The sequence below is a fragment of the Microtus oregoni genome, unplaced genomic scaffold, assembly GCF_018167655.1.
Source record: "Microtus oregoni isolate MIOR12 unplaced genomic scaffold, Mior012 000016F_ref0000370, whole genome shotgun sequence".
Taxonomy (NCBI): Eukaryota; Metazoa; Chordata; class Mammalia; order Rodentia; family Cricetidae; genus Microtus; species Microtus oregoni.
Window position 1 is genome coordinate 3,580,824 of NW_024543075.1, and position 25,563 is coordinate 3,606,386.

General features: G+C 49.4%; 1 protein-coding gene across 1 annotated transcript in view; it reads left to right on the forward strand.

The window, feature by feature from the left end:
• Chid1 (chitinase domain containing 1) overlaps positions 1-24,211 on the forward strand; it is a 39,467-nt gene extending 15,256 nt beyond the window's left edge. The window contains exons 8-13 of the mRNA XM_041666708.1: positions 2,930-3,022; positions 9,497-9,598; positions 10,890-11,045; positions 23,524-23,604; positions 23,788-23,830; positions 24,034-24,211. Of these exons, the coding sequence (XP_041522642.1) occupies positions 2,930-3,022; positions 9,497-9,598; positions 10,890-11,045; positions 23,524-23,604; positions 23,788-23,830; positions 24,034-24,132 (574 nt within the window). The 3' untranslated portion in view covers positions 24,133-24,211. The remainder of the gene's footprint in view (positions 1-2,929; positions 3,023-9,496; positions 9,599-10,889; positions 11,046-23,523; positions 23,605-23,787; positions 23,831-24,033) is intronic.
• The last annotated feature ends 1,352 nt before the right edge of the window (positions 24,212-25,563 follow it).

The following is a 25,563-nucleotide window of genomic DNA, read 5'->3' on the forward strand; positions in this document are numbered from 1 at the left end:
TACTCTTAGAAGGTTTGCTGTATACAGAAGACTGTAGTCTCAACTCTGCCCACTTGGAGGCAGCATCCCCACACTACTCTCCTGTGGTCTGCAAGGGAAGTCCTGGTTTAGATGAAGCACTGTAGGGGCGGGGATGAAAAGGACATTTGATGAAGGGATGTCCAGGCCCTCCATTCTGAGAGCCCGGAGGAAGGTATTCCTAAAGCTAGGTGTGCCTGGGCCTTGCCCTTGATGAAAGACCCCAACCAGGGAACACCACAGGAGAAATGTGTTCCTGAGTTTGTGGGGATCTTTCTGCCTGCAGTGCCCCTGAAGGACCCCAGTTCTGGCCTGAGGGTTAGGTGCCCCAGACTCTCAGCCATGTGACATCTCCAGGCCCAGCTTTGTGTCTTTGCTGGGCATAGAGCCCCACCAGTGCTGACTCTGCTGCCAGCCATCCCTTCTTTTAATTCTGGTGACTACAGATCTATTAATCAGAGACTAGCGATAATTCATTTGTGTTTCAGCACATTAAGTAGGCAGCAAGTCACAGCTGCACTGTGTCTGGGCTCCCAATAGATCATTAATATCAGATAGGGAGGTCTAGGGGTGGGAGTCTCAGCATCCACAGTAGGAGGGGTGGAGGTAGAAGCAGCCTGCCTGGGCCTTTGTGCTCAGAACAGTGGACGGCTGTTTGCAGGGCAGTCATGGGGCTGAGGCATAGGTAGTGGCCAGGGTCCTGAGCAGCAAAAGCCATCTGGTTTGTGATTCCTTTGGACACTGTCCCAGGATGGACATGGCTGTGGTAAGACACCGTGGGAATGGTTAGGGGCACTACTGCTCTGACTGCCATTTCCTGCCTCTCACTATGACACGCATCTGGTTCGGATTTGAAGAGCTAAGTCAGCCTGTTTGGTACATATGTGCCTGCCCTTCATCCAAGGTGATGGTAGGGCCCATGACTCTTTGTCTCAGGAGACAGCCCAGCTTTCCCAGAGCATAGATGTGTCAGGGAACTGTGTGACTCATTTCTGGGGTCTTTCCTTCAGATTGCCATCTGTCACAGTCATCTGTTCTTAGGCAGATGCTGCAGACATGGCAGGAGTGGCTAGAGGCCCTTCAGGGGACCTAATTTCAGATTTCAGGTACCTATGAGAGCAGGTCCTGCTAGGTTCCTGTTCTGCTTACATTCCCCACCTAAGACTCTTCAGGGAAGGAACCAAACCCCCAATCCCCGTGAAGTACCAGTTTGTTTGCCCCTGAAGTAGGTAATGTTATGGGCAGCAGTCTGACGTTAGCCAGCCCTAATCAGGAATTAATTCCATTTACAGGGCTCATCTCGGTAACCACCACGGGTCTTATAGTAGTAATCTCCCCCAAAATGTGGATGGCAACAGTGGCAGGGGAAGTGATGGCTATTGACGGCAGCAGTAGATTTTTGGGTTTGTCAGCTCTGTGGTAACCTTGTCTCTGGAAGATGCTGGTCCCTTGGTAAGGTTGGAGAGAAACTGCTAACCGAGTGCCTATTTTCTGTGCCCCTCAACTGGTCTCATCCCAGTGTACCAGCCCAAAAGCTGGGCTCAGTGGCTTCTGATCACATGCATTCGCTACTAGTAGGCACAGGCTCAGAGCCAGGCTGCCCCCAGGATCTGTTGACTGAGTCTTTTATGGGGACACTACTACTTCAAGGCCCACTAGAACTCTGTGGAGTCCCTGCATCCAGAGTGGCTGTATTGTGGGCCCTTGAGAGGAATGAGGTAGGCTCATACTTGTCTTCTGCAAACCCCTGGAGCAGTCTTAGCCCCTCTTAGTCCTTAGGTCTTGGATGTCCTTGAAAAAGATCATCCTGCTGTTTGTCCTACAGTTAGGCAGAAGGGTCTCTTTGGTGGGGTTGGCTTCCCATATTCCTGGGTTTCTGACAGCATGGACAGCATTCTCCTTGCCCACCTGCATAAGTGGTGCGCAGGAAATGTGAGGATGTGCTGCCCCAAAACTCTGTGTCGTACTTTTATTGTCACCTGCAACCTGCAAAGTTTGCAGACCAAAGAAAAACAGACAGCTGGAACTTGAGTGCCCTTAGTCCCTTGTGGCTAGATTTGTCACAGTAGAATCACTGATACGTTGAGAACTTACAGCTCAGTTTGGGCCACATCAGAGAGACTGAAGCCATTGCTGTCCAGTAGTTGGCCACAGAGAGGACTCCAGACTGGTTGCAGAGATGTACTAGGGGCAGGTCTCATGGCCAGTAGGGCACTCAGCTTTGACCCTGCAAGTGTAGAATTTGTCAACCTGTATGCTATTGGAGCTGTTCCTGAGGGTGCAGCTGTACAAGAGGGAGGGAAGACCTCCTTCACATAGGAACAGTAGAACCTCCTGAGTTACATTGGGCCCAACTCCTGTAAGATGGCCACCTTGAGGGAAGCAGCTGGTATCGAGCATGTCACGGGCAGTCCATTAGAGGCGTAAGGAGTGGGCTCCCAGAACATGCATGGAGAGAAGCTGACATTTGTCCTTGAGGTCCACCACCAGCTGCCTCCCACCTTCTCATCTGATTCCTCCATCTCTTGCCTCCTGCTTTTCTGTATCTAATCCAAGTGTCCTACCCCATCTTCCTTCCCAGGGCCCCTACCTGGTATGTTGCTCAAAGTATTTTGTGCTGTTTCTCAGCCTGAAGGTAACTAGGATTCCTCTGGGTCAGTGTTCTAGCCCTTAAGTGACCCCCAAACACCCCTTCTCTTGTGATACCCAAGTATGAGGAAAGGTTAGCTCAACTGGAGTATGGTCTCCTTTTTGTCAGTTTCCTTCAGGGGTTCCCACTGAAGGGTGGTATGGGAAACCCTGTGAAGGGACTTGGAGTTCTTCGATAGAGCCTAAGGCTAAGTTCTTGAAGCAGTGGGTGCCAGGGAGCCCCACAATACTCTGGGCTAATCTTAATTCTCGGTTCTTGCAGAGGCCTCATCCACATGCTTACTCACTTGGCTGAGGCGCTGCACCAGGCCAGGCTGTTGGTCATTCTGGTCATCCCACCTGCTGTCACCCCCGGGTAAGTGTACTCTAGTGGAAAACAGTTGATCAAGGGTCCACCTCTCATCAGCATGAGCTCCCCTCTCCAAAAAAAAAAAAAAAAAAAAAAATCTCTAGATGCTAATTACCTTCTGCTTGGGTTGTGGGGTGGGAAAAGCCAACTTGTATTTCTCACCTGTTTTGTCCCTCAATATAGGTATACTATTGAGAAATTCATCAATATGAGAATCTACGTGTTTAGATTCATTATCTGTCTCTGGGACTCCAAGACACTAAGTTCAGTGCTTAGGCTGTCAGTACTTGCTATGCTTATAACATAGTACACTATAGCTGGGGCTACTGAATGGACCTGGGTGGGCCTTTGTTCCCAGCCCTGTGAGACAGCTCCTTTGGAACCTTTGGGACAAGATGTAGTGACCTGGGTATTAAGAGTGGAGCCAAGGCAACTGGATTCCCATGTCCACCCTGCCTAGAACATCTCAGAGAAGTCACCAGTGTTTGGCCTAAAAATAACAAGACTGGGAAATAGGAGACTCAGAATTACCTGGGGGTAGACCTTGGGCACGGCAGGCTGAAGCAGGAATGAATGGGACAGGGAAAAGGGGTAGAACTATTGCGTGGGAGTCCTGGGAATCTTTGTGGTATCCACTAGCTTCTGGGGCAGCCCTATCTATTTGGCCCTTAACCCCTGAGATGGAAGCTGAGCTCCCTGACCTACACATTGAAAGAAAACATCCTTTTCTCTTTGGGCCTTCAGCTGTCTGAAATAACAGTAGCTGGATGTGGTTGGATATGCCTCCAGGGCCTGTGTTCTATCATTGGCAGGCTGATGGATACTGCTTATAAAAGAAATGACTTGTGCCTTGTATGTTGGCAGGTCCCTTTATTCCAAGCACTTAGGAGTTGGAAGCAGGCAGAGCTCTGAGAGTTCAGAGGCCAGCCTGGTCTACACAATGAGATGTCTAAAAAAAGACTTGAGTTAATGTAGCATCTGCAAGATGCTTTGGCAGCTGATACAGACATTAGTTGCTGGAAACATACCCTGTGTCACCTAGTGCCTCCCATTACTACAGATGATACTACTCAAGCAGACCCACCAGCCCAGGGTGGTTTCCCCATCCCAACCTTGCGAGTGCCAAGGCCCTTTGTATGGCCTGGGTTTTTGCCTCTTGTCTGACTTTTCTCCCTAAACCTCTCTTGGCTCTCAGCCCATTAGGAGGGGGACAGTTGAGCATAGCTGCAGTCTCTCCACATTGGTTTCAGGCTTGTCCCAGAAGTGCTGATCCAGAGTAGAGTGGGCTCTGGTGCCTCTAGGTAGGAACCCGGGAAGTGAAAAGCATGAGGGCTGTCTACCACTGTGCCCAGGAGTGAGCACTTGTAGCGTTAGGTGACACGGACGGGATAGGTCTCCAGCAGTTGGCATCCTTGTCAGCTGCCTAAGCATGGTGCAGGTGCTACATTAACTCATCACTTCCTAAAATTTTGAGACAACATCTCACTGTGTAGCCCTGGCTAGCCTGGAACTCACCATGTAGACAAGCTGAGCTGACCACGAGATGCTAAGTGAGGAGGAATCCATCTCTGCCTTGGTGGATCCCAGGTCAGGTCTGCACCTGTAGCTCAGTGGTCCTATCCTTGCCTGTGAGAGGAACCCAAGTCGGGTTTGTCCAGGGACTACAGCCTGAGTTATTCTCCAGGCTACATCTTTGTGTGGAGCACTTAGACTGTCTGACGCCCTGATCCTTGAGCTTGCCTAGAACTGGTGTAATGTTGGCTGGGGTGCCATAACTGGGTGGAAACTTGGAGTGGATAGCTCAGCAGCCTGGGCAGTTGGTGAGGCTCTGGTCAGGGTTAGGGTGCCAGATTTTGAGGAGGATCTCTCAGCTCAAGCATCTTCACCCAAGCTCCCAGTCCTTTGTTGGAAGTGGGTCCTGTCCTGGAAGCCGAGGCCGTCTCCACCACTCACTTTGCAGTGACTGAGGCACATAGTTCTCCCCATGTAGCCATGGGGAGAGGGATTCTGGGAGGGCTCCCAGAGGGAGGGAGACATCTGTAGCAGCTGGAAGGACCAAGAGGTGGTAAGAATTTGAGGGGAAGCAGGGCCCTGGACTGATTGAGGCCCTGTGGGTTTGGGGATCAACCCTTCTGCCTTGAGTGTAGTGGGATATTAGAACCCTCCGTTTCGGTGGAGGCTCTGCTGGTACTACTCCAGGGCATGGGAGTGCTTTTGTGTCCTCCCCCACCCCTTGCTAGAGAGCCACCTCTGCAAGGGAGCCCAGTCAGCAGCTGTGCCCTGCATCTTCAGCAGGACACAGTCATGTTATAATTCATCTCACAAAGGCTAAAACACAGCTCTGATGGGGGGCGGGGGCAGAGAATTGCTTCTCGACATCAAATGAAAATTCACTTATATCCTTTGTCACCAGAGGCAGGTTAGGTCAGAGCTGCTAGGGCTGGCCTCCAGCTGTGCTACCACAGCACTGAAGAGTAATGGAACTTGCCCTAGAATTGGGTAGCTCTTTAGCCATGCTGACCTTGAACATTTCTTCCAAGGTCATTGAAGGTGTAAGTCACAAACAATGCCACACCAGTTTGGAATTATGATTAATAGGGTGGTATTTATTTAAAGGGGAAAAAAACTTACAGATCACTGTCCCAGGCAACAGCCCTCTACGCAACCAGGAAGGGAGTCTAGTCACCAGCGGAGCAGGAAGTGAAGAGAGAGAGGAGAGGGAAGTGGCCGCTTTTTTAAAGGGAGAGAGACCACGCCTCAATGGGCTGGTATCTCAGCAGCTATAGGCTGGAGGAGTGGGAGGACCTCCCGCAACAGGTCATCTGGGTGCTTTTGGCAATATAAAAACCAGGGCAGAGTGGCAGCCTTAAAGACCTAGTTTAATTAGATCCTCAAACCTGCAGGGGCCAGCAACACACCATCCTTGGGACATAGGAAATATCAAGTCTGCTTCTAGCTAACTTTTTGGGTTTCTCAGGGACCAATAACATACTGTCCAGAGTGGTGGTGAGGGGTATGGCAAGGTAAATGCCCGGTCAATCACCAACATTTCCTTGGCTTCTTTACCTACTGGGGCCTTTTAGGTTGATTACAGAAACCATAGGAACAACAAGGCCAGGCAAGATGGGCAACAGGGACTGGTGACTGTAGGGTAAACCTGCGCTAAATACCCATTCAGTTGTCCTAGAAGTTGGACAGGGAGTTGATTCACCACCCAGGGGCATGGAGAGACAGGAGTCAGAGGTGGCTAGGGTAACAGGGACAAGGGCAGGAGGTTTCAGAGGAAAGCTGTGGGACAGCTCCAGGAGGGGTTGTCCTTAAGTCTGTGTAACTCCAACGTAGAGCTGCCAACTATAGATGGTATTAATGGGCCACTGAAGGAAGGAGGCACAACCTGTGGGCTGAGGGACAGCGGACAAAGGTTTGTATATTGGGCTCTCCAGAGTAGGAAAGGGTGCCGTATTGCTAAGATAAAGTGGCTTTGGGGAATGATTAAGAGTTGGCAGCCCTGTCTCCCCTGAGGTTGCAGGTGGTAATGAGTGAGGCCAGTGGGTTCATAGCTGCATGCCTAACTCTCGCAATGCTCATGAGTAACTTATTTTTTTGATTTTTTGAGACAGGGTTTCTTTGTGTAGTCCTGGCTGTCCTAGAACTAGCTCTGTAGACCAGACTGACCTTAATCTTACAGATATCCACCTGCCTCTACCTCCCAAATGCAGAGATGAAAGGTGTGTCCCCCACAGCTAACTTATCATGAGTAACTTCTGCAGGCTGCAGCTGCACCATGTGCCCCAGCTCCATGTGCCCCAGCACCATTTGGGCTTTTTTCCTAGCTGCAGGGTGTCTGGATAAAGGACCACATGGCTGGAGAGGCCTAGCTCAGTGTCATTACAGTCCTGCTCTCTGGAGAAGAGAGGCACTCATCACTGGAAAGAAAGGGTAGCCTGGGTATGACCCCCATCTTAAGTCCTTGGTGGGCACTTAAAAGTGTCTCTCTGCTAGGGCTGAATTCCTTCCTCCTTTGCTATCCCCTGCATAGGGCTGACAGTGATGTGTTTTGTTACATTGTTTTACTCCCTTAGAAATTAATTCAGAATATGAGGTTTTAAGCAAGAGTAGTAATTTTCTGTTTATTGGAAGTCATGCTGTGTGTGGCTTCTTGACAGGCTATTCTTATGTCTCCCAAACATGTATGTCCCCCTTTTGTCCTGGTGCTGTGGATCAAAGAGAAACAGCTCAGTGGCCAGGCTTCCCAGGGTTCTGGGGCAGGAACAGGACAGGCTGGGGAGAGATGGCTCTAGTAACAGCCTCTGCATAGCCTTTCTTCCTCAAAGGCGGAAGGGGGTGACGCATTCCTAGAGAGCACCCAACGACATAGCTAGAAGGGTGGGAGAGGGACAGTAGGAAGAAGCCTAGTGGCATCTCTTCTTTCCTGTTGATGGCCACCACCCTGGGGGTTGCTCCATTTCAGGTCAGTGTTGGCTGTGTTCCTGTTTGTCTTTGTCTTGTCATGACTACTTAAGAACATGGCCATTCTGACATGTGGGTGGTCCTTGTTGCCCCAGCCTATGGAGTAGGGTTTTATGAGTGGACCTCTGGGAATAATGTGTGTCCCAGGAAAATAGTCCCCACAGGGTCCCATGGTCTTTGCAGCATCCCCACCCACTCCTGTCCCCTGTGTTCTATCTCGCCTTGCAGCTGGGTTTGCCTCTCCTTTGGTGTCAGAACCTCTGACCCACCCCTGTTCTCCAGGTGCTCCTCATGCCCCTGCTCTCAGCCATCCTTGTCTTCTCATCCATTCCTGTCCTGCTCAGTGAGTGTCCCAGTGACACAATGAGGGCAGATGCTGTGGCAGCCCTGCCTGGAGAAGCTAAAGGTGACCACTGGGGTCTGTGCCTAGAGACAGTGAACCCAAAGGTCAGATGACAGCAAACAATACTGCACTGGAACCAGCTGTGCCTGGGCAGAAGCATGTGGTGATCAGACCTTTGTAATCTACCTTGAACGAGCAGAGTGCCCTCTGGCCTGGCCTTCGCCTCTGGGTGAGGTCTGACTTAGTAGGTCAGGTGCTCCAAGAAGCACAACCAGTAGCGGGTACCATTCTAGGTCTCAGGAGCCCAGACAGTGGGCAGGGCTGTTATCTTGTAGATGTTTGACTAGTCCTTGTCTACAGTTCCTTCTGAGCTTCTGACCTGGGGTCCGAGTATACTTGCAGCCTGACCAGTGTGATTTAGCAAGGGAAGAGGTTCTTGTTGCCTCAGACTGGATCCGTGTCCCCTCCTTGTATAGGGAATAAATGTCTATGCAGATATATCTTCCCATTGATAGAGGCCTGCTTTTCTTCATGGGGACTGGTGGGACTGCTGTAAGACTTCAGTTCTTTCCCAGCTTTCAGTGAGGCTACAGATCCTTGGTGGGACTTTGCCAGGTGTAGCTACTCTGCTTTGAGCCTTCCTCCAGCCATACTGCTGATCCTTGTCACAAGATAGGACTAGGGAAGGCTGCTCCTCCACCAGCCTCCAGCTACAGCCACTCAGATCTAGAAACAGCAGAGCCTGACATACTAGGAGCCTGGAAACATTGGTGGGTTCTTGGATGAGGGTCCCACATAGGAGTAGGCAAGCTTTTTTCATGCTGAAGTCTGTCTTAGTTACTATTCTATTGCTCTGAAGAGAGCATGACCAAGGCAACTCTCGTAAAAGAAAGTATTTAATTGGTGACTTGCTTACAGTTTTAGGCTAGTCTATAATCATCATGGCAGGAAGCTGATAGGTATGGCACTGGAACAGTAGCTGAGGTCTTTACATCCTGAACCTGAACTGTGGGGGGGGGGGAGGGGCAGGCTTTTGAAACCTCAAAGTTCCCCTCTCAGTGACACACCTCCTCCAGCAAGACCACACCTCCTAACTTTTCTGAACAGTTCAAATAACTGATGACGAAATACTCAAATATAGGAAGGAGCCCTCTCATTCCAGTCATTACAGAGCCCTTATGTTTCTGGATTGAATGTTTGGGCCCCATTTGATTGGGAGCAGAAGTAAGAGCAACTGTTGTACTACAGGGCTAAGATAATGTGTTTGCAGAGGTCCAGGCCTGGGGGCATGGGGAAATTGCTTATCCATGTCTGGGCAACAGAGACCTCCATGAGTCTGTGCTGTCCCATATGTTCCCACTGTGGATTGGTTCTGGCACAGGGCTGAGTCCCAGATATGTTGTGCAGCTCTTGCCTCTTTTTCCCTCAGAACTTTCTAGGGGCAAGGAAATAGGGATATCTCTGTTTGACTTCAGCCCTTATCCTAGCACCTGGAGTATAGATGGCCCCGGCCAGATAGCATTTTGCCCCCATTCCTGAGGGAAAGTAGCTGAAGGTCCTCGTAGAGGGAAGAGAAGGCTGGAATCCCAGACAGCATGTTTGATCTGACTCTGACTAGGGAAGGCCACACATAGTAACCCGAGGTAGATATGCTTGTCTTGTCACAGGACCGACCAGCTGGGTATGTTTACACAAAAGGAGTTTGAAAAACTGGCCCCTGTACTAGATGGCTTCAGCCTCATGACATACGACTACTCCACATCACAACAGTGAGTATGCGCTGGTAGGATGCTGTAGGTACAGGGAGTCTTCAGGAAGACGCAGACATCTGCCTATGGGCTCTGTGGCTCTGCATAGATGGACAGTCACTTTCTCTGCACCTGAATGCTGCCAGATGGAAGCAGATGGTGTTAGGCCTCATTCTCAGGAGAGGTGATTCTTTGGGTGGTCTCTCCCTAGGAGGTGCTTCGTTACCAGTAACATAGGCGTAGTATGTCTGCTGTTTCTGTTTTCCTTGGGCCTTGGCCCCAGCTGTATGTCTACTGACCCTTCCTTGCCCAGTATTCCAGACCTGTTCCTACTGCTCTGGGGATGGGGAGGTTACATTAGTAATCTGTCCCATTCAAGGCCCCTGTGGGTCCCATCAAAAAGTAGTGGGGCCACTTTGCCTGTGGTACTTCAATGATATGTTTATGGTTTAAAAAAATTGTAACGTGTCCAGAGTCTCATTTTTCTAAGATTTATTTTGTTATTTTTAATTATACATATGTGTGGGGGGGGAGAGTATAAGCATGTGTGTGGGTTCTCAAGGAGGCCAGAGGTGTCAGATCCCCTGGAGCTGGATGTGGGTGCTGGAAGCTGAACTCAGATTCTCTGCTATCTCTCCAGCCCTGTTTTTTTGTTTTGTTATTTATTTATTTATTTATTTATTTATTTATTTCGAGCCTTATTTTTTTCTGTAGCCTTGGTGCCTGTCCTGGAACTAGCTCTTGTAGACCAGGCTGGCCTCGAACTCTCAGAGATCCGCCTGCCTCCGCCTCCCGAGTGCTGGGATTAAAGGCGTGCGCCACCACCGCCCGGCTGTTTTGTTTTTTATTTTTATTTTTTTTAAATACTTATTTATTTATTATGTATACAATATTCTGTCTGTGTGTATGTCTGCAAGCCAGAAGAGGGCACCAGACCTCATTACAGATGGTTGTGAGCCACCATGTGGTTGCTGGGAATTGAACTCAGGACCTTTGAAAGAGCAGGCAGTGCTCTTAACCACTGAGCCATCTCTCCAGCCCCCTGTTTTGTTTTTTAAAGACAGGGTTTCTCTGTGTAGCGCTGGCTGTCCTGGAGCTCACCATGTAGACTAGGCTGGCCTTGAGTTCACAGAGATTGCCTGCTTCTGCCTCTTAAATGCTGTGGTTAGAGGCATCCCCATTCTTGAGAGGCATTTGCTATAACACAGAAGGAAATGGGTTCAAGTGGATAACCTAGAGGACCAGACTCTAGGCAGACGCAGGCCTCTCTGCTGGCTGCTAAGAGTGGCCCCATTCTCCCTTTAACTCGCAGGCCTGGCCCTAATGCTCCATTGTCATGGATTCGAGCCTGTGTCCAAGTCCTAGACCCCAAGTCACAGTGGCGAAGCAAGATCCTCCTGGGGCTGAACTTCTACGGCATGGATTATGCAGCCTCCAAAGATGCCCGTGAGCCTGTCATTGGGGCCAGGTGAGCCCAGGGCCCTCCGGGTCACATTCCAGGTGTGGTTAGTCGTAGACGTGTGGGTTTCAATCCCTGGGAAAAGGGAGAAGGTTAGGGGTAGGTTCCTTTGGGCTTTGCAGACTGTGGGGTCTGAGATATGGGTTGAACAGAAAGCCTCAGTTCTCTGTTGGACACACCCCAGGCCTGTGAGGGCTAGCAGCCTCCCCACAGTGTTGGTGTTATCGTCAAGGTCTGCATTTGTGGTGCAGTTGTCCTGCCATTGGGAACAGGGTTGGATGTGACGTGGCTTTGTGCGTGGTTCGTCTGGGCTGCGCCTGTGTCATGTGTTCATGGCCAAGACTAGCTTCTTTCTGGTCCCATCATTTCCTCCAATTAGGATCTCTTCCAACATCTTGGCTCTGTGGTTCTAATAATGTGAGCCCAAGCATCTGTGTTTTAAAAGATTGCTCCCACTTTCTCCCTGTGCTTTTCCTGTGTGCTCATCTCCCCACTGCCTCCAAGCTTCAGTACTAGCTGTTGGGTCTCAGCAGTCTGGTCAGCTCCATCTGTGTCACCTGTGCTCAGTGTTTGTCGAGCTCTCCATGGACTGTGTACTCACACTTTTTATTCTTTTTCGAGACAGGATTTTTCTGTCTAGCCTTGGCTACCCTGGAACTTGATTTGTAGACCAGGCTGGCCTTAAACTAAAGAGATTCACTTGTCTATGCCTCCTGAGTGCTGGGATTAAAGGTGTGCACCAGCACCGCCCTGCCACACTCAAGCTTTTTACCAGATTTGGAAAGCATTTAATTTCCTCCACTTTTCCTCCCTCTCTGCTCCCTCAGACAAGAGTGTGTGTGGTACATGCTGGCCTGATTAGCTTGCCCCTTGGCTCCCGAGGTGTGTTAGACTTCTAATGGCTTTATTTTAATTTTGGTTGCTTTCTATTGCTGTCTCTGAAGCTGATTTTTTTTTTAAATATTTATTTAGTATGTATGATACTGTGTTCTGCCTGCAGATCAGAAGAGGGCACCAGTTCTCATTACAGGTAGTTGTGAGCCACCTTGTGGTTACTGAACTCAGGACCTCTGGGGGAACAGCCAGTGCTCTTAACCTCTGAGCCATCTTGCTCCAGCCTCTGAAGCTGGCTTCTTTTGCCATTCCCTCTGCTATTAACTCTACCCCAGTTTTTGTCTCACATCTATGAGTTTTCTACTTCTTTTTGGCTTGGTTTGGTTTGGTTTTGGTTTTTTCGAGACAGGGTTTCTCTGTAGCTTTGGAACCTCTCCTGGAACTAGCTCTTGTAGATCAGGTTGACCCTGAATTTACAGAGATCCATTTGCGTCTGCCTCCTGACTGCTGGGATTAAAGGCATGCGCCACCACTGCCCAGCTTCTAGTTTTTATTTTACATCTCTGTGGATTCATTTGTGATAATGCTTAAGGTCACCTTCTGAGAATTCTTTTTTTTTTTTTTAAGACTGTTTCTCTGTAGCTTTGGAGCCTGTCCTGTCCTGGAACTAGCTCTTGTAGACCAGGCTGGCCTCAAATTCACAGAGATCCGCCTGCCTCTGCCTCCCGAGTGCTGGGATTAAAGGCGTGCGCCACCATTACCCAGCTACCTTCTGAGAATTCTGACTTCTGTGTCAGAATTGGCCTCCACTGGTGACTTCTCTCTCAATGGGAGGGTGAAGGGGTGGAGACTGTTGTGTAGCCCCCTCTGAGGTGTCTGATGTGCTGAATTTTACTACTGAATGATAGCTATTTTAGCATTCTTACAAATCTGGGGCCTTTGTTCGGGGTTCAGCTAGTTGCTTCAAAACCTAACTAGCCATGATGGTGCATACCTTTAATTCCAGTACTTGGAAGGCTGAGACAGGTAGATTTCTGTGAGTTTTGGGACAGTCTGATCTATGTAGCAAGTTCCAGGCCAGCCAGGGTTAAGTACTTAGACCCTATTTCAAACAAAAATAAGCCATTTAAACTAACCACTTTCAGCCAGGCACTGGGTGGCTCACACTTTTAATCCCAGCATTCAGAGGCAGAGGCAGGCAGATCTCTGTAAATTCGAGGCCAGCCTGGTCTACAAGAGCTAGTTCCAGGACAGGCTCCAAAGCTACACAGAGAAACCCTGTCCCAAGAAACCAAAAATAAAATTTAAAAGTTAAAAAAAATAATAAATAAACTACCCACTTTCCTAGTGATTTTCATGGAGAATGCTGTCCAGAAACAGATTTGGTTGTCATTGCCCCCTGGTTACAGCTTTCCTGGCGGTTTCTGTGGAGGGTGCAGTGCACATCAATCACCAAGGGCACTGCCTTGTGCTGAGTGCTGATACTCTATTCAGTCTCTGCTCCAAGGTTTTTCTCCATCCTAGCTCCAGGACAAAGACAGAGGTGACTTGGTTGGCCTTTGACTGAGTTTGCAGGGAGTGGAAAAGTTGGAACACTTCTCTGCGGCCCCTGGTTGTCTGTATTTTGTGGAAGTACACTCATCAAAACTAAGACGGTCTCTCATCCAACCACTCTTCCATTGGTCTCTCCATGGTGGGGCATTAGGGTGAGCAGTGCTTCAAAGCCATGGGTGGGAGTTCTGTCTTCCCTACACGTCTGTGCTTCTCTATATCCACACAAGTGTTCCCGGCAACAGCGGTTCATCACAGACTTGAGTATTCCTGGCCTTGTTGTGTCATGAGCCGAGGTCTAACAGCAGACAAGGTAGGGCAGGGTTGCTGTCTGAGAAGGGCCTTGCACATGGGACAGACAGGGTGGCAGGCCTTGGTGGCTAGCCACCTGCTGTTTTTCAGCCTGTCACAGCTATGTCCTGTGCCTGAAGATGTGTGTGACAGGAACTAGACATGAGTTGCCACACAGGTGACGACTACTGCTCCACTTGGGAGCACACATATCTACACACATTGTTCTTGGCCTCCTGACCTACCAGGATTTGCTCAGCTGGGGAAGGAAGGTACTACCTCTCATTCCTCATCTCGCTAATGGCTCCTGTGAGGCAGGATGAAGGCATGTATGCTCCAACCTGGACATGGGCCTTCCCAAGGGAAACAATTAGGCAAAGAAAATGGTTCCCCTGAGCTAGGCCTGGCCAGCTGATTGCTTTTGCCAGCCTGCTTGTGCAGGAAGATGCTGCCTGCCCAGCCTCACCTTGTCAGGGCTGCAGTATAGATACCCACTCAGCAGGGCCACTTCCCCCAAAGCTGGGATAAATAACAAGCCAGACTTACACAGGGATCCTCATGGCTACAGAACCAGCCAGAGCACTGACCCTGCACAGCTAACTTCTGCCTCAAGGGTACTTAGCAGGAAACATGTGTCCCTCACCTTGGTTCTGGCCTATGGGGCTGACCTGCAGGGAGAGAGACCTAGGAGGACACAGCAAGAATGTCCCACAGGCCCTGCTGCCTGCAGATAGTTTTGTGCTTGGTGTCTGCTAGATCCTTTTCTTGGGAGATCTCTGGCTGAGGACTGCTGATGTTCCCTGAGTGGGAACTCAGTTGTTGCCAGGCTTTCAAATCCACAGAATACCCTTCCTGATGTCACCTCACCCCCAGTGACATCTGACCCCTTACTGCAGACAAGCTTCCTATGCTTACTCCTTATAGCACCCCTTAGAACCTGTCCGTTTACACCCCATGGTCGTGCCTTGGCTGTGTGGTGTCCACTCTTGACTCAGAATTCAGCTTTTAGGAGCACAAGGTGAGATAGGCTTCCTATTTGGGGGTGCCCTGTGGGCCTTCTTCTTCCAGTGCCTGAACTGGGGTTACTCATCCTTATTTCCGGAAATGCTGTGCTTTCAGCTCAAAGCCTTTGCTCACCCTCTGCCCTCACCTGCTGTTGGCACCAACTTTGTTTCTTACTGATGTCATTGTCAACTGCAGTTGGACCTGTGCCTTGGGTAAAGCAAACTGCTGTCCATACACACTTGTGTACTTATGCCCAGTGACATTGTTCACAGGGTCCCTCCAGGCCATGTTGTTCCAGAGTGAAGAAACTCTCGTTCTTGTGTCTCTTCTACTGGGATTTGTGCAAGGCAAGATGGCAAGACAGGATGAATCCAGTACTGTGACTCTTCTGTGTCCCTGCTGTCACAGAAACTATGTGTTCTCTTCCTTATCTCATTCTCCTTGTTCTTGTTTCCTTTTGTTTTGGAGATAATCATGCACTGTAGCCCAGGCTGGCCCAGAACTTACTCTGTAGCTCAGGCTAACTTACGTCTAAGGACAGTCCTCATGTTTGAGCTAGCTCCAGTTCCCAGATCTTATTTTCTATTTAGTTTGTTCTCCCAAATTCTAAGCATTATCTGACAACCAGTGCTGGGGTGAAGGGTTCCTTCCCCTTGAAATCCCCAGGCTGTGTAGGCACCCTGGCTTTAAGTGGCTTTCACTGACCAAGGTTAGACCTCAGACATGAGTTCCTCTGCCAAGACAGGTAGTAGATCAGGCTAGTCAGCAGTTCTTGTATCCACAGACATGAGAAGCCCCAGAGGGGAATGTATATCTGCTGAGAAGCCAGTAGAGATTCGCCTTGAAGTGTGAGACCTTTAAACCTATGAAGCCATGAATGTCTGACTCAAGGTTTTGCTGTCACAGGGAAGGTTTGGGGGTGGCTCTGCCATCAGCTGCCATCTCCTCCCAAGAGATGTGGGTGCTGGGAAGGGGAGAGTCTCACCAGTGCCCTTCCTGTGGCAGCAACCCTTTGACACTGAGTGTCAACCTCATTCTTCCTTCTGTCTAGGGCTCAACCCTGGCTGCTGCTCACCCACCAAATTCTCTTAGATTTGTGTGTGTGGTCAAGGGGCCTGTCGTAGACAAGGCCTCTACAAGGGTTTTCGTTGACTTTTCTTCCCAAAGCAGAATTTCTTTCAGATTGATGGCACAGGGGATCTTGGGGCCATAGATCACAGTCTCTTCCCTGTTGTGGCCCAACCCCTGTGGTGGAGCTGAATCCAGATAAGCAAGGTGGCCATGAATCAAACAGACCTGTCCCCTGCTGACAATGTCCAGCTGCAATCCCCTAGGCCCCCAGGCCAGGAACAGCATCTAGGCCCAGATTCTGTGGGAAGGTGTTGGGGACAGACTGACTAGGGTCTAGCTGCTCCTCAAGAACACAGCTTAGCAGGATGTTGCCCTTTCTGTCTGTCACCTGGATTACCTCTACTGATGCCCCCATTAGGGCAGATAATGACTGGGCGAGATGCAGGTGAGCTTCTTCAGTTCTTTGGGATTCAGTTGCTCTTTCTGTGAGAATCCAACCAGGGTCTCAGGACGATCTGCCAGCCTACCTTAGCCTCCATCACAGAGCCCTAGTCCTCTCCAAGGGAGATATGGTTCAGCCTCCTACCATCTGCTCAGCTGTAGATGGAGCCAAGGCTCTGAGATGGAGTGATTAGTCACCTCTCTCAAGCCAGTGACTGTGGTATGTTTGTCTCTACCAGCCAAGCAGACGTCTGTGCCCGATGGTGGGATCTACAGAGTAGTGTCCCTTTTCTGTATGACCAGGGCTCCTAAGGAAGCTCTGGGATGGCCTGCTCTTTGCTTGTCTCTAGAGTTATGGCACCCCTCACAGTAGCAGAAACTGAGGTTTAGGATTCCTATCCTTGTCCCCTCACTTGGCTAACTCAGCATTAAGTAAGCTGGTTAAGCATTACAGCCACTGCACATACACTGACTTACTGGACAGCTTTTTTCTCCCTTCTATCCCATGTAAGCTGAACTCTCGTGGACTGTGTCCCCCTGGCTCCACCCTGCCTCCAGGCCATAGAATCATCCTAGTGATGAGCCGTAGTTTACTGACCGTGATGAATCAAGGCCAGCTGGCCAGGAAGTGTGTGGGCTCCTCCCAGCATGGACTGTGGATGCTCCTAACATGGTGATGCTGTAATTCTCCTGTGATACATTTGGAAGCCATCATGGTCCAGGCAGCCTATCAAATGGAGAGCCAGCCTTGGTGCTAATGATTATCTCTACCCTGTGACGCCAAGGCGAGTTCCATTGTCAGCATATCTGATAACTTTATGTCCTGTGGTGAGAAGACCTAACTGTGGCAATGCTAGAAGCCAGGTGAAGATGAGGCCTGGCGGCATGGTCCCCATTCCTACCCACCCTGCATATGCATCTCTCACACTAGACGACCCAAGAGAGATCCTGGGCCACCTCTCTGAGTTCCTCCTTGCTCAGCCCCAACTTACTTTTGCATATCAATGTGTCCAGAGCATTCTGACCAAACCCGCTTATTACAGCCCGGCTTTTTGTTGTATTTATGAAATTATTTTGGGGATGGGAAAGCACACATATGCCATAGCACTTGTATGGAGGTCAGAGAACAACATGCAAAAGTTGGTTCTCTCCTTTCACTGTATAGGTTCTGGGGATCAAACCAGGGTCATCTGGCTTGGTGGCAAGTACCTTTACCCATGAGCCTTCTCACTGGCCCTGTTTTTATTCTTTTTAGGAGGGTGGAGGTTCGAGACAGGGTTTCTCTGTGTAACAGTACTGACTGTGCTGGAACTTGCTTTTGTAGACAGGTTGGCCTCAAACTCACAGAGAACCACCTACCTCTGCCTCCCGAGTGCTGGGATTAAAGACGTGTGCCACTGCCTCCTGGCCCTGATTGTTTCTGAAATTAATTTTATTTATTTATTTTTTATTTTATTTGCATAGATGTTTTACCAGCATGTCTGTGTGAGAGTGTCAATTCCTGGAATTACAGACAGTTGAAAGCTGCTATGTGGGTGCTGGAATTGAAACCAGGTCCTCTAGAACAACAGTGCTCTTAACCACTGAGCCATCTCTCCAACCCCTTAAATTAATTTTTAATTTGTTTTTATTTTTGATTATGTACATTGTGGTGGGGGGTGTGTATATGAATACAAGGGTCAGAGGTTATCAGATGTCCCTGGAGCTGTGGTTAGAGATGGGTGTGTGGGTATTGGAAACTGAATTTGGGTTCTTAATTGCTAGCCACCATTCCAGCCTCTGTTTTTTGTTTGTTTGTTTCTGTTTTTTTTTTTGTTTGTTTGTTTGTTTTTTTGGATTTTTCGAGACAGGGTTTCTCCGTAGCTTTTGGTTCCTGTCCTGGAACTAGCTCTTGTAGACCAGGCTGGTCTCGAACTCACAGAGATCCGCCTGCCTCTGCCTCCGTGCTGGGATTAAAGGCGTGCGCCACCACTGCCCGGTGTTTGTTTCTGTTTTTTGAGACAGGGTTTCTCTGTGTAGCTCTGGCTGCCCTGAAACTCACTCTGTAGACCACATTGGCTTCAAACTCAGAGATCCATTTGCCTCCATATCCTGAGTACTGGGATTAAAGGAGTGTGCCACCACTGCCTGCTTTCCAGTCCCTGTTTTTTTTTTAAGTGAATTTTTAAAAGTTTTCTTAAATGTATATATTGTATGTTGAGCGTTTTCCGCTTCTTGTCCTTATCCTCCTTTCCTCTCCCCTTCTGCCTGTTTTTAGTCTCTCCTACCCCCTAGACAGTTGGACTTCAGCTTTTGTGTTTGTGTGTGTGTGATTTTATATAGCTACATAAAATTTAGGGATCACAAATAAGAGAAAACATAATACTTCTCTGAGAGTGACTTAATTCACTAAAATGATTATCTCTGGTTGCATTCATTTTCCTGTAAATAATGTGGTTTCATTTTCTGTTTGACAATCCTGGTTTTTAGGAGACCTCTTGAGCAGATCCAAAAAAAAAAAAAAAAGGTTTTTTGTCACCTGCCAGCTCTGCATGGTCAGCCCATGACACTGACCTTGCTCAAGGCCCTTCTGCAGTTGGCCCTCAGCTCAGGTGCCATATGAGAGATACCCTAGGGAAATGATGGGTCTCCCTTCTGGACTGAGCCTGTAGGGCTGGGCCCTGGGTAGGTCAGTGGGGTGGAAATGCATACCTTCTGTCCAGTAGGGGTGACTACATCCTAGCTTTAAAAAATTTACTTTTGGGTTAAGAGTATTCACTGTTCTTCCAGAGGACCCTGGTTCAATTCCCAGCACCCACATGGCAGCTCACAACTGTCTGGGCTCTGACACCCTTACATGGACATACATGCAGGCAAAACACCAATAAACATAAAATAAAAAATAAAAATTAATAAATTATAAGTAAAAGCAGGGTAGTCGGCAGGTAGATCCCTGTGAGTTTGAAGCTAGTCTAGTCTACAGAGCTAGTTCCAGACAGCCAAGGCTACACAGAGAAACCCATCTTGAAAAAACAAAACAAAGATTTACACACACACACACACATATATATTTCTTTTTTTTAATTACTTTATGTGTGTGGGTGTATGTATGCATGTATGCCTGGGCACCACATGCATTCCTGGTGCCCACGGAGGCCAGAAGAGAGTACTGGATCTCCTGTAACTGAAGTTACAGACAGTTGTGAGTTGCCATGTGGGTACTAGGATTTGAACCCTGGTCCTCTGGAAAAACAGCCAGTGCTCATAACTGCCCAGCCATCTCTCCAGGCCCTGTTTATTTATCCATATGTATATGAGTGTTCTGTCTGCATGTATGTATGTGTACTGTGTTCATATCTAATGTTTACAGACATAAGAAAAGAAATCCAAAACTGTAACCAGAATTCTGGACAGTTATGTGGGTACCAGGAACCAATGTTGGGTCCTCTGCAAGAGCAGTAATGTTGACAGAGGTTTCTGTCCCGCCCAGTCCCACAGCTGTTCAGTCCCAAAGAAGACACACAGAGGTTTACATTAATCATAAACTGGTTGGCCTATTAGCTCAGACTTCTTATTAACTCTTATAACTTACATTAACCCATAATTCTTATCTGTGTTAGCCATGTGGCTTGGTACCTTTTATCAGTGAGGCATTCTCATCTTGCTTCCTCTTAGTCTGAGTGACAACTACAGACTCAGCCTTTCCTCTTCCCAGAATTCTACTGTTCTCATCACCCCGCCTATAATTCCTGCCTGGCTACTGGCCAAGGCGTTTTATTAAAGCAATACAATATAAGTGACAGGGTACAAGACCATTGTCCCACAACACAGTAAGTGCTCTTAACTGCTAAACCATCTCTCTAGCCTGCCCCAACATAGCTTTTGTTGGTACTGACCTGGCAGTGTGTCTAACTGTAGTCAGTTCATGGAGCTATCAGAGATCCATGTACAGATGGAACCAGAAAGGACCAGTGTCACAGTGTGAGTTGTATATGGCTGAACCTTGTTCTGAGTTATCACTCTAGGCCCACCATGGAGACTGAGGGTCCCACTGTCGATTGGATCTGAGACTGGGAGCTCCTTCCCGGTCTCTGAGCAGTCTTGTCCTCTGGCCCTGTCCACTAATCACAGTGCACTCATTAGGCGCTGGGCCGGGAAGACCTGAGAACCTTTTTACTAGAAACATCCTGTGTCCCTGTGCTCTGAGCTCCTCTGGGAAGTGCCTGGGTAGATTTTCACACATGCTTCCATCAGCATGCTGACCCTTTCATCTGAGGCCTTGTGTCATATATCATACCCCCATTTCAGAGTGTGCAGATAATATATTCATAAAAGTGTATAACTCTCTCCAATTCCAGGACATTTTATTATCCCCCAAAGAAGCCTTTTACCCCTTACTAGTCATGCCTCAATTGCCTCAGTTCCTGTTGACCTCTACCCTGGATCATGTCTCTGAAGATTTGCCTGTTGTGTTACATGAAAATGGAATCATTCACTATGTAGTTGAGGCTTTTCTTAGCTTATTGAAATGCCTAGTCCTTAATTCTCCTTCCTTGAAGTGGCTGTTGTGTCTCTGAGCTGGTCCCAACCTCTAGGCTCAGGTTGTAGTCTTCCTGACTACAGGCATTCTAGCTTCTTCCGTCTTCAATATTTACTGTACCATCCTGTAGACTTCAAGTGGTGCCCATGACCAGCTCCATGCCATCCTGTTTACCTTTTCTGTATCTCTCTTCTCACGGCATGTTTCCTCTCATCCTTGCTTCTGTCTGAGTTCAGAGAGGTGTGTGTGATCCTTGCTGTTGTGCCTACAAACCTGGCCCCCAGATGGAGTTGCATAAGCCCTACAGGTCTTCGTTTCTGCTGTGCTTGGGAATTGGCGTATAATTCTGAGTGTCTGTCCTGCACCCACCCCCAGCATCTCTGTCCATCCTGCAGACATCTGTAGACTGACTTCTGTTACAAGGTTATCATGGGTGGCCTAGAAAGGAGGCATGCACAGGAGACCCTTGGCTATTGCTTCTGTCCTTGACAAATTGGCAGCTACACCTGGTTCCCAGAGCAGTCACACTTCTTACACCTTCACCTGACTCTGAAATCTTTGTCCTCAGAGCCTGCTTAGAGAAGCAGTTCCTGGGGTTCATGCTGAAGGGTCCTTCTGTTCTGATCACATCTCCTATAGGGCCGAGCATACACACATACACTAGCTGAGAAGGAAGGACCCAGTTCTCTAAAGTATACTGACTGAGATTCAGGAGGCTGCAGGTCTTGTGATGGTGACCACAAAAGCAGGAGTTGCAGTGTATGTGGCCATAGGCCCTAAGACCCCCAGCCCTATGACCTCTGCTACAAGCTCTGCACATCTCTGGCTCTTCTAGAGAATATCTCAGCTTAGCTTGGGTGGAAAGCCACAAACTATGTTAGTACCTTCATTGGCATTTGAGTCAGGTGGCCAAGTAGTATTTGGTCCTCTTCAGGGAGCTGATCTCCACAAACCCCTTAATATTTCCTGAGTGATATCCCTCCTGAATAAGCACCTGCCTTTATTAAGTTTTTAGGAGGGACCAGTGAAGACCAGAAAGGCATAGAGAACAAGCTAAGCAGAATGTATCCACAAAGCCTGCATGGAAGCACAGGCCTGTGATCTTAGCATTCAGCAGGTAGATTGTGAGCTTGAGTCCAGCCTGGACTACATAATGAGACTGTCTCCAAAACTAAGTGCCCACAGAACCATAGTACAAAGTGGTTCTTGCTATGCTGTGTAGGGAAGACTGCAGCTACTCAGGTTATCAGGTTGCTGCCATGGACATGAAGAGGGTCCCTCAATGTTCCCTGAGGGGTTCCCTGAGGCATCTGTTCCCTGAGGGGTGGCTACTGACTCACCTTTCCCAGTACTGCCTCTGCCTTCATTTGCTGCAGTCTGCATGCCACTGAGGGACAAGTTCATATCAGAGTTGGGGTGTTGTCTCAGGAGCAGAGAGGACAACAGTGTTTTCCCAAGCCTGGGGAGGTGGAACTGTGACCACAAGCTCACTACAAGAGTTGCCGGGCGGTGGTGGCGCACGCCTTTAATCCCAGCACTCGGGAGGCAGAGGCAGGCGGATCTCTGTGAGTTCGAGACCAGCCTGGTCTACAAGAGCTAGTTCCAGAACAGGTTCCAAAACCACAGAGAAACCCTGTCTCGAAACCCCCCCTCCCAAAAAAAAAGAGTTCAGCTTGGGTTGAGGTAGCTGTGAGCCAGGCTGTTTAGTTAGAGCTATTTATTCCTTACTCGCCTTGGTCCCTGTGTCTTATTTGGTGTCTAGGAGACCCTAATACCTGCACAGTAGCTCCCATTCCATGTGGCATGAAGCCAAGGCAATTCTCCTGGGACAGCCTCTGGAGCACAGCTGGATGACAGCTGTTCAAGTCTCCGAGATACCTTGGTGCTGTTGGGGCACTACCCTAACCAGCACAGTAGCCTGCTTTTGTCAGGAGCCTAAGACAACCATAGCTCAGATCTAGAAGGCAGCTCCTCTGCTACTCTTATTCCCCTAACCCCCACATACTAGAGGCTTCCATGCCTCACAGACCAGCGTGCTAGAGCCTCTGCTGCCCACTGTGCTCTGTCAGAACGCAGGCTAATAGCCCTCCCACCTCAGGCTACAGCAGACATGTACACTGTGACCATGCTCCTCCTTGATTGTGCCTGCTGGACCAGGGAGAACTCCCAGATGTAGACAGAGGAGAATCTCCAAGGCCATCTATTAACAATCTTGTGGCCAAGGCCTATAGCTGGTAGGGATGCTGCTCTGGTCTCAAATGTACAGCATGTGATGGATGGACTATGTGCCCTGGGTCCTCCTTGCATTGGTCCTCCTGACCCTAGCAGTTGAGAACACACCTTTCAGCAGGAGTGGCCGCACAATTTCAGCTGTGGAAATGAAGCAGTCCCCACCCCCACAACCCCGGGAAATGAAAGCCTGGGAGACTTAGCCTGTAAAAGCCAATGTTTCTGCCCACTGCCCAGGAGAAAGCCCTGTCCTTTAATCCTTAGCTCACACCAGTGGAGCAGTTGAAATCCAGACACTGGGTAACTTGTTATCTGGGCTCACAAAACACTGCTGTTTTGTGGTGCAGGACTTGTGTGCAGTGGGACCTTGAGGTCTGACCACCCGAGCTTACTGGCTGAAAATAAAGCTGAGTGCTGTTGACTCTCTGTGGACCTTTAGGGACAGTGTGTCCCTGACCCTTTCTATGACAGCCACATAGAAGCTGGGGTTTAGGGACGGGCGAGGGTATATGACCAGCTCTCACACCCATAACCCGATCTCTCCAGGTACATACAGACGCTGAAGGACCACAGGCCCCGACTGGTATGGGACAACCAGGCTGCGGAACACTTCTTTGAGTACAAGAAGTGAGTGACTTGTGGCGAGCCATTTGTAGACAGGAAGCCTTGTGGGGAGGACATTGATGAGGGAACAGTGGGGGATGGGAAACATTAAGGGGCCAGGACTGGTGACCTTAACCCTGGTGGTAGGAGACTGTAGCCCTCTGGCCTAGCCAGAAGGCAGGGTACATGTTCCCATTTCTCCTGCAGGAATCGCGGCGGGAGGCATGTTGTGTTCTACCCAACTCTGAAGGTATGTGTCATGTGCTTTGGCTGTCAACCATAATGCTCTGGTGGGGGGGGTGACAGTTTTGGCCAGATGACATTAATGGTACCAGGACTTGCCATCTGCTTTGGAAGTCTGTCCTGTGGTCTTGTTGAGAATGATTCTGGGTACATTGTGGGGCTAGTGAGAAAGTGGGTGGAGCAGGTGCCTACACCTCTGTCTGCCCACAGTCTCTGCAGGTGCGGCTGGAGCTAGCCAGGGAGCTGGGCGTCGGAGTCTCCATCTGGGAGCTGGGCCAAGGCCTGGATTACTTCTATGACCTGCTGTAGGCTGGACAGCAACACCCAAGAGACTATGGACTTTTCTAAGCCATGAAGTGACTGGTGAAATATAGGCCTCTTCTCTGTTTTCCGTGAGACATCTCTCCTCAGCAGGGCCCACGTGAGTGATTCTTGGCCTGGGCTAAGAATTGGGGCTCCTCCTACTCACTACTCATCGCTGCTTCCTGTGGACCAGCTGAAAACAGTTCCCATCCCCCGGTGACAGTCTGGCTCAGGACTGGGGCCTCCTGGGTGCTTTGCAAGGCCTGTGTTGGATGTGGGTTTAGAAGATATAAACAATCAGACTCTTCTAGTCCTGGCAAAAACAGCCGTTCCTAACACACCCTAAAACCTGAAAAGGGCAGTGCAGAGGGCCCTGCCCTCACACTACAGTTACCTGCCTGCCACAGACCGGTATGTATCCCTACTGAGCTTGGTGTGACCAGGTTGTGGGGCCATATTGGAAACTGGCCCATAACCCATAATCTACCAGATGGCACAGGGATAGGGCATGCCTAGGGGGCAGCAGTAGGACTTGTGGGCTGAGTGGGACCAGAGGGGTCTAGTGAACTGAGCCAGTGCTGGGGAAACATCTAAGAATCCTGAGGCACCAACAGGTGAAGAGTAGCTGACCCTTATCGCTTCACCTCTTCATTCCAAGTTCCTTTGTCCATCACTTGTGTCCGTGCCCCTTCCCATCCCTGCTGGGTATGGTCTTCATACAGATCCCTGGTCCTACAGGCCCTTGGGGGAAGCCTTCTAATCCACTAGCCAAGGCCCAAGTCATGGAGGCCAGAAACGCTGACCAGAACTCTGCCCCGTGAATTTCTGATATGTAGCTCAGGATCCTGAGGGTTAGGAATGAAGAAGACACTGAGGCAACAGGCCTAGGCCCAACTCTGTGCCTCTTGGTGTTGTTTTGGAGTGGGTAAAGTCCTACCTAGCCATCAGTTGGGCTACCTACTGACTATATTCTGCCGGACTAGAAGTGGATCCTGGCCACTCAGGTCAGTGTAGCCAGGGCTGAGAACTTGGGGTGCTGGATCAGGGGATCATAAGGTGGACAGACTCTGCTAGCTGATAATTACAGAGTCCTTGGGGGCTGCCCTTACTCCCACCCCACCCCCGGCTCTGAGAAAGAGACATAGCCAGACCAGGACAAGGTCAGCGTGAGGGGACAGAGGCATCTTGGCCTCCCGTTCTATAAGAAGTGGTCGTCAGTGTGCTCATGTGCTATGTTGTGTTACAGGAGTGGTAGGAGTTGGGACTGGCTGGCCCTGGGTCTCTCCAGACTTGACTCTGAGGGTTTAGTAGATGGGAATATCTGAATATAAGGAGTGAGTGACAGCCGGGCATGGTGGCACACACCTTTAATCCCAGTAGTCGGGAAGCAGATGCAGGCGGATCTCTGTGAGTTTGAGACCACCCTAGTCTACAAAA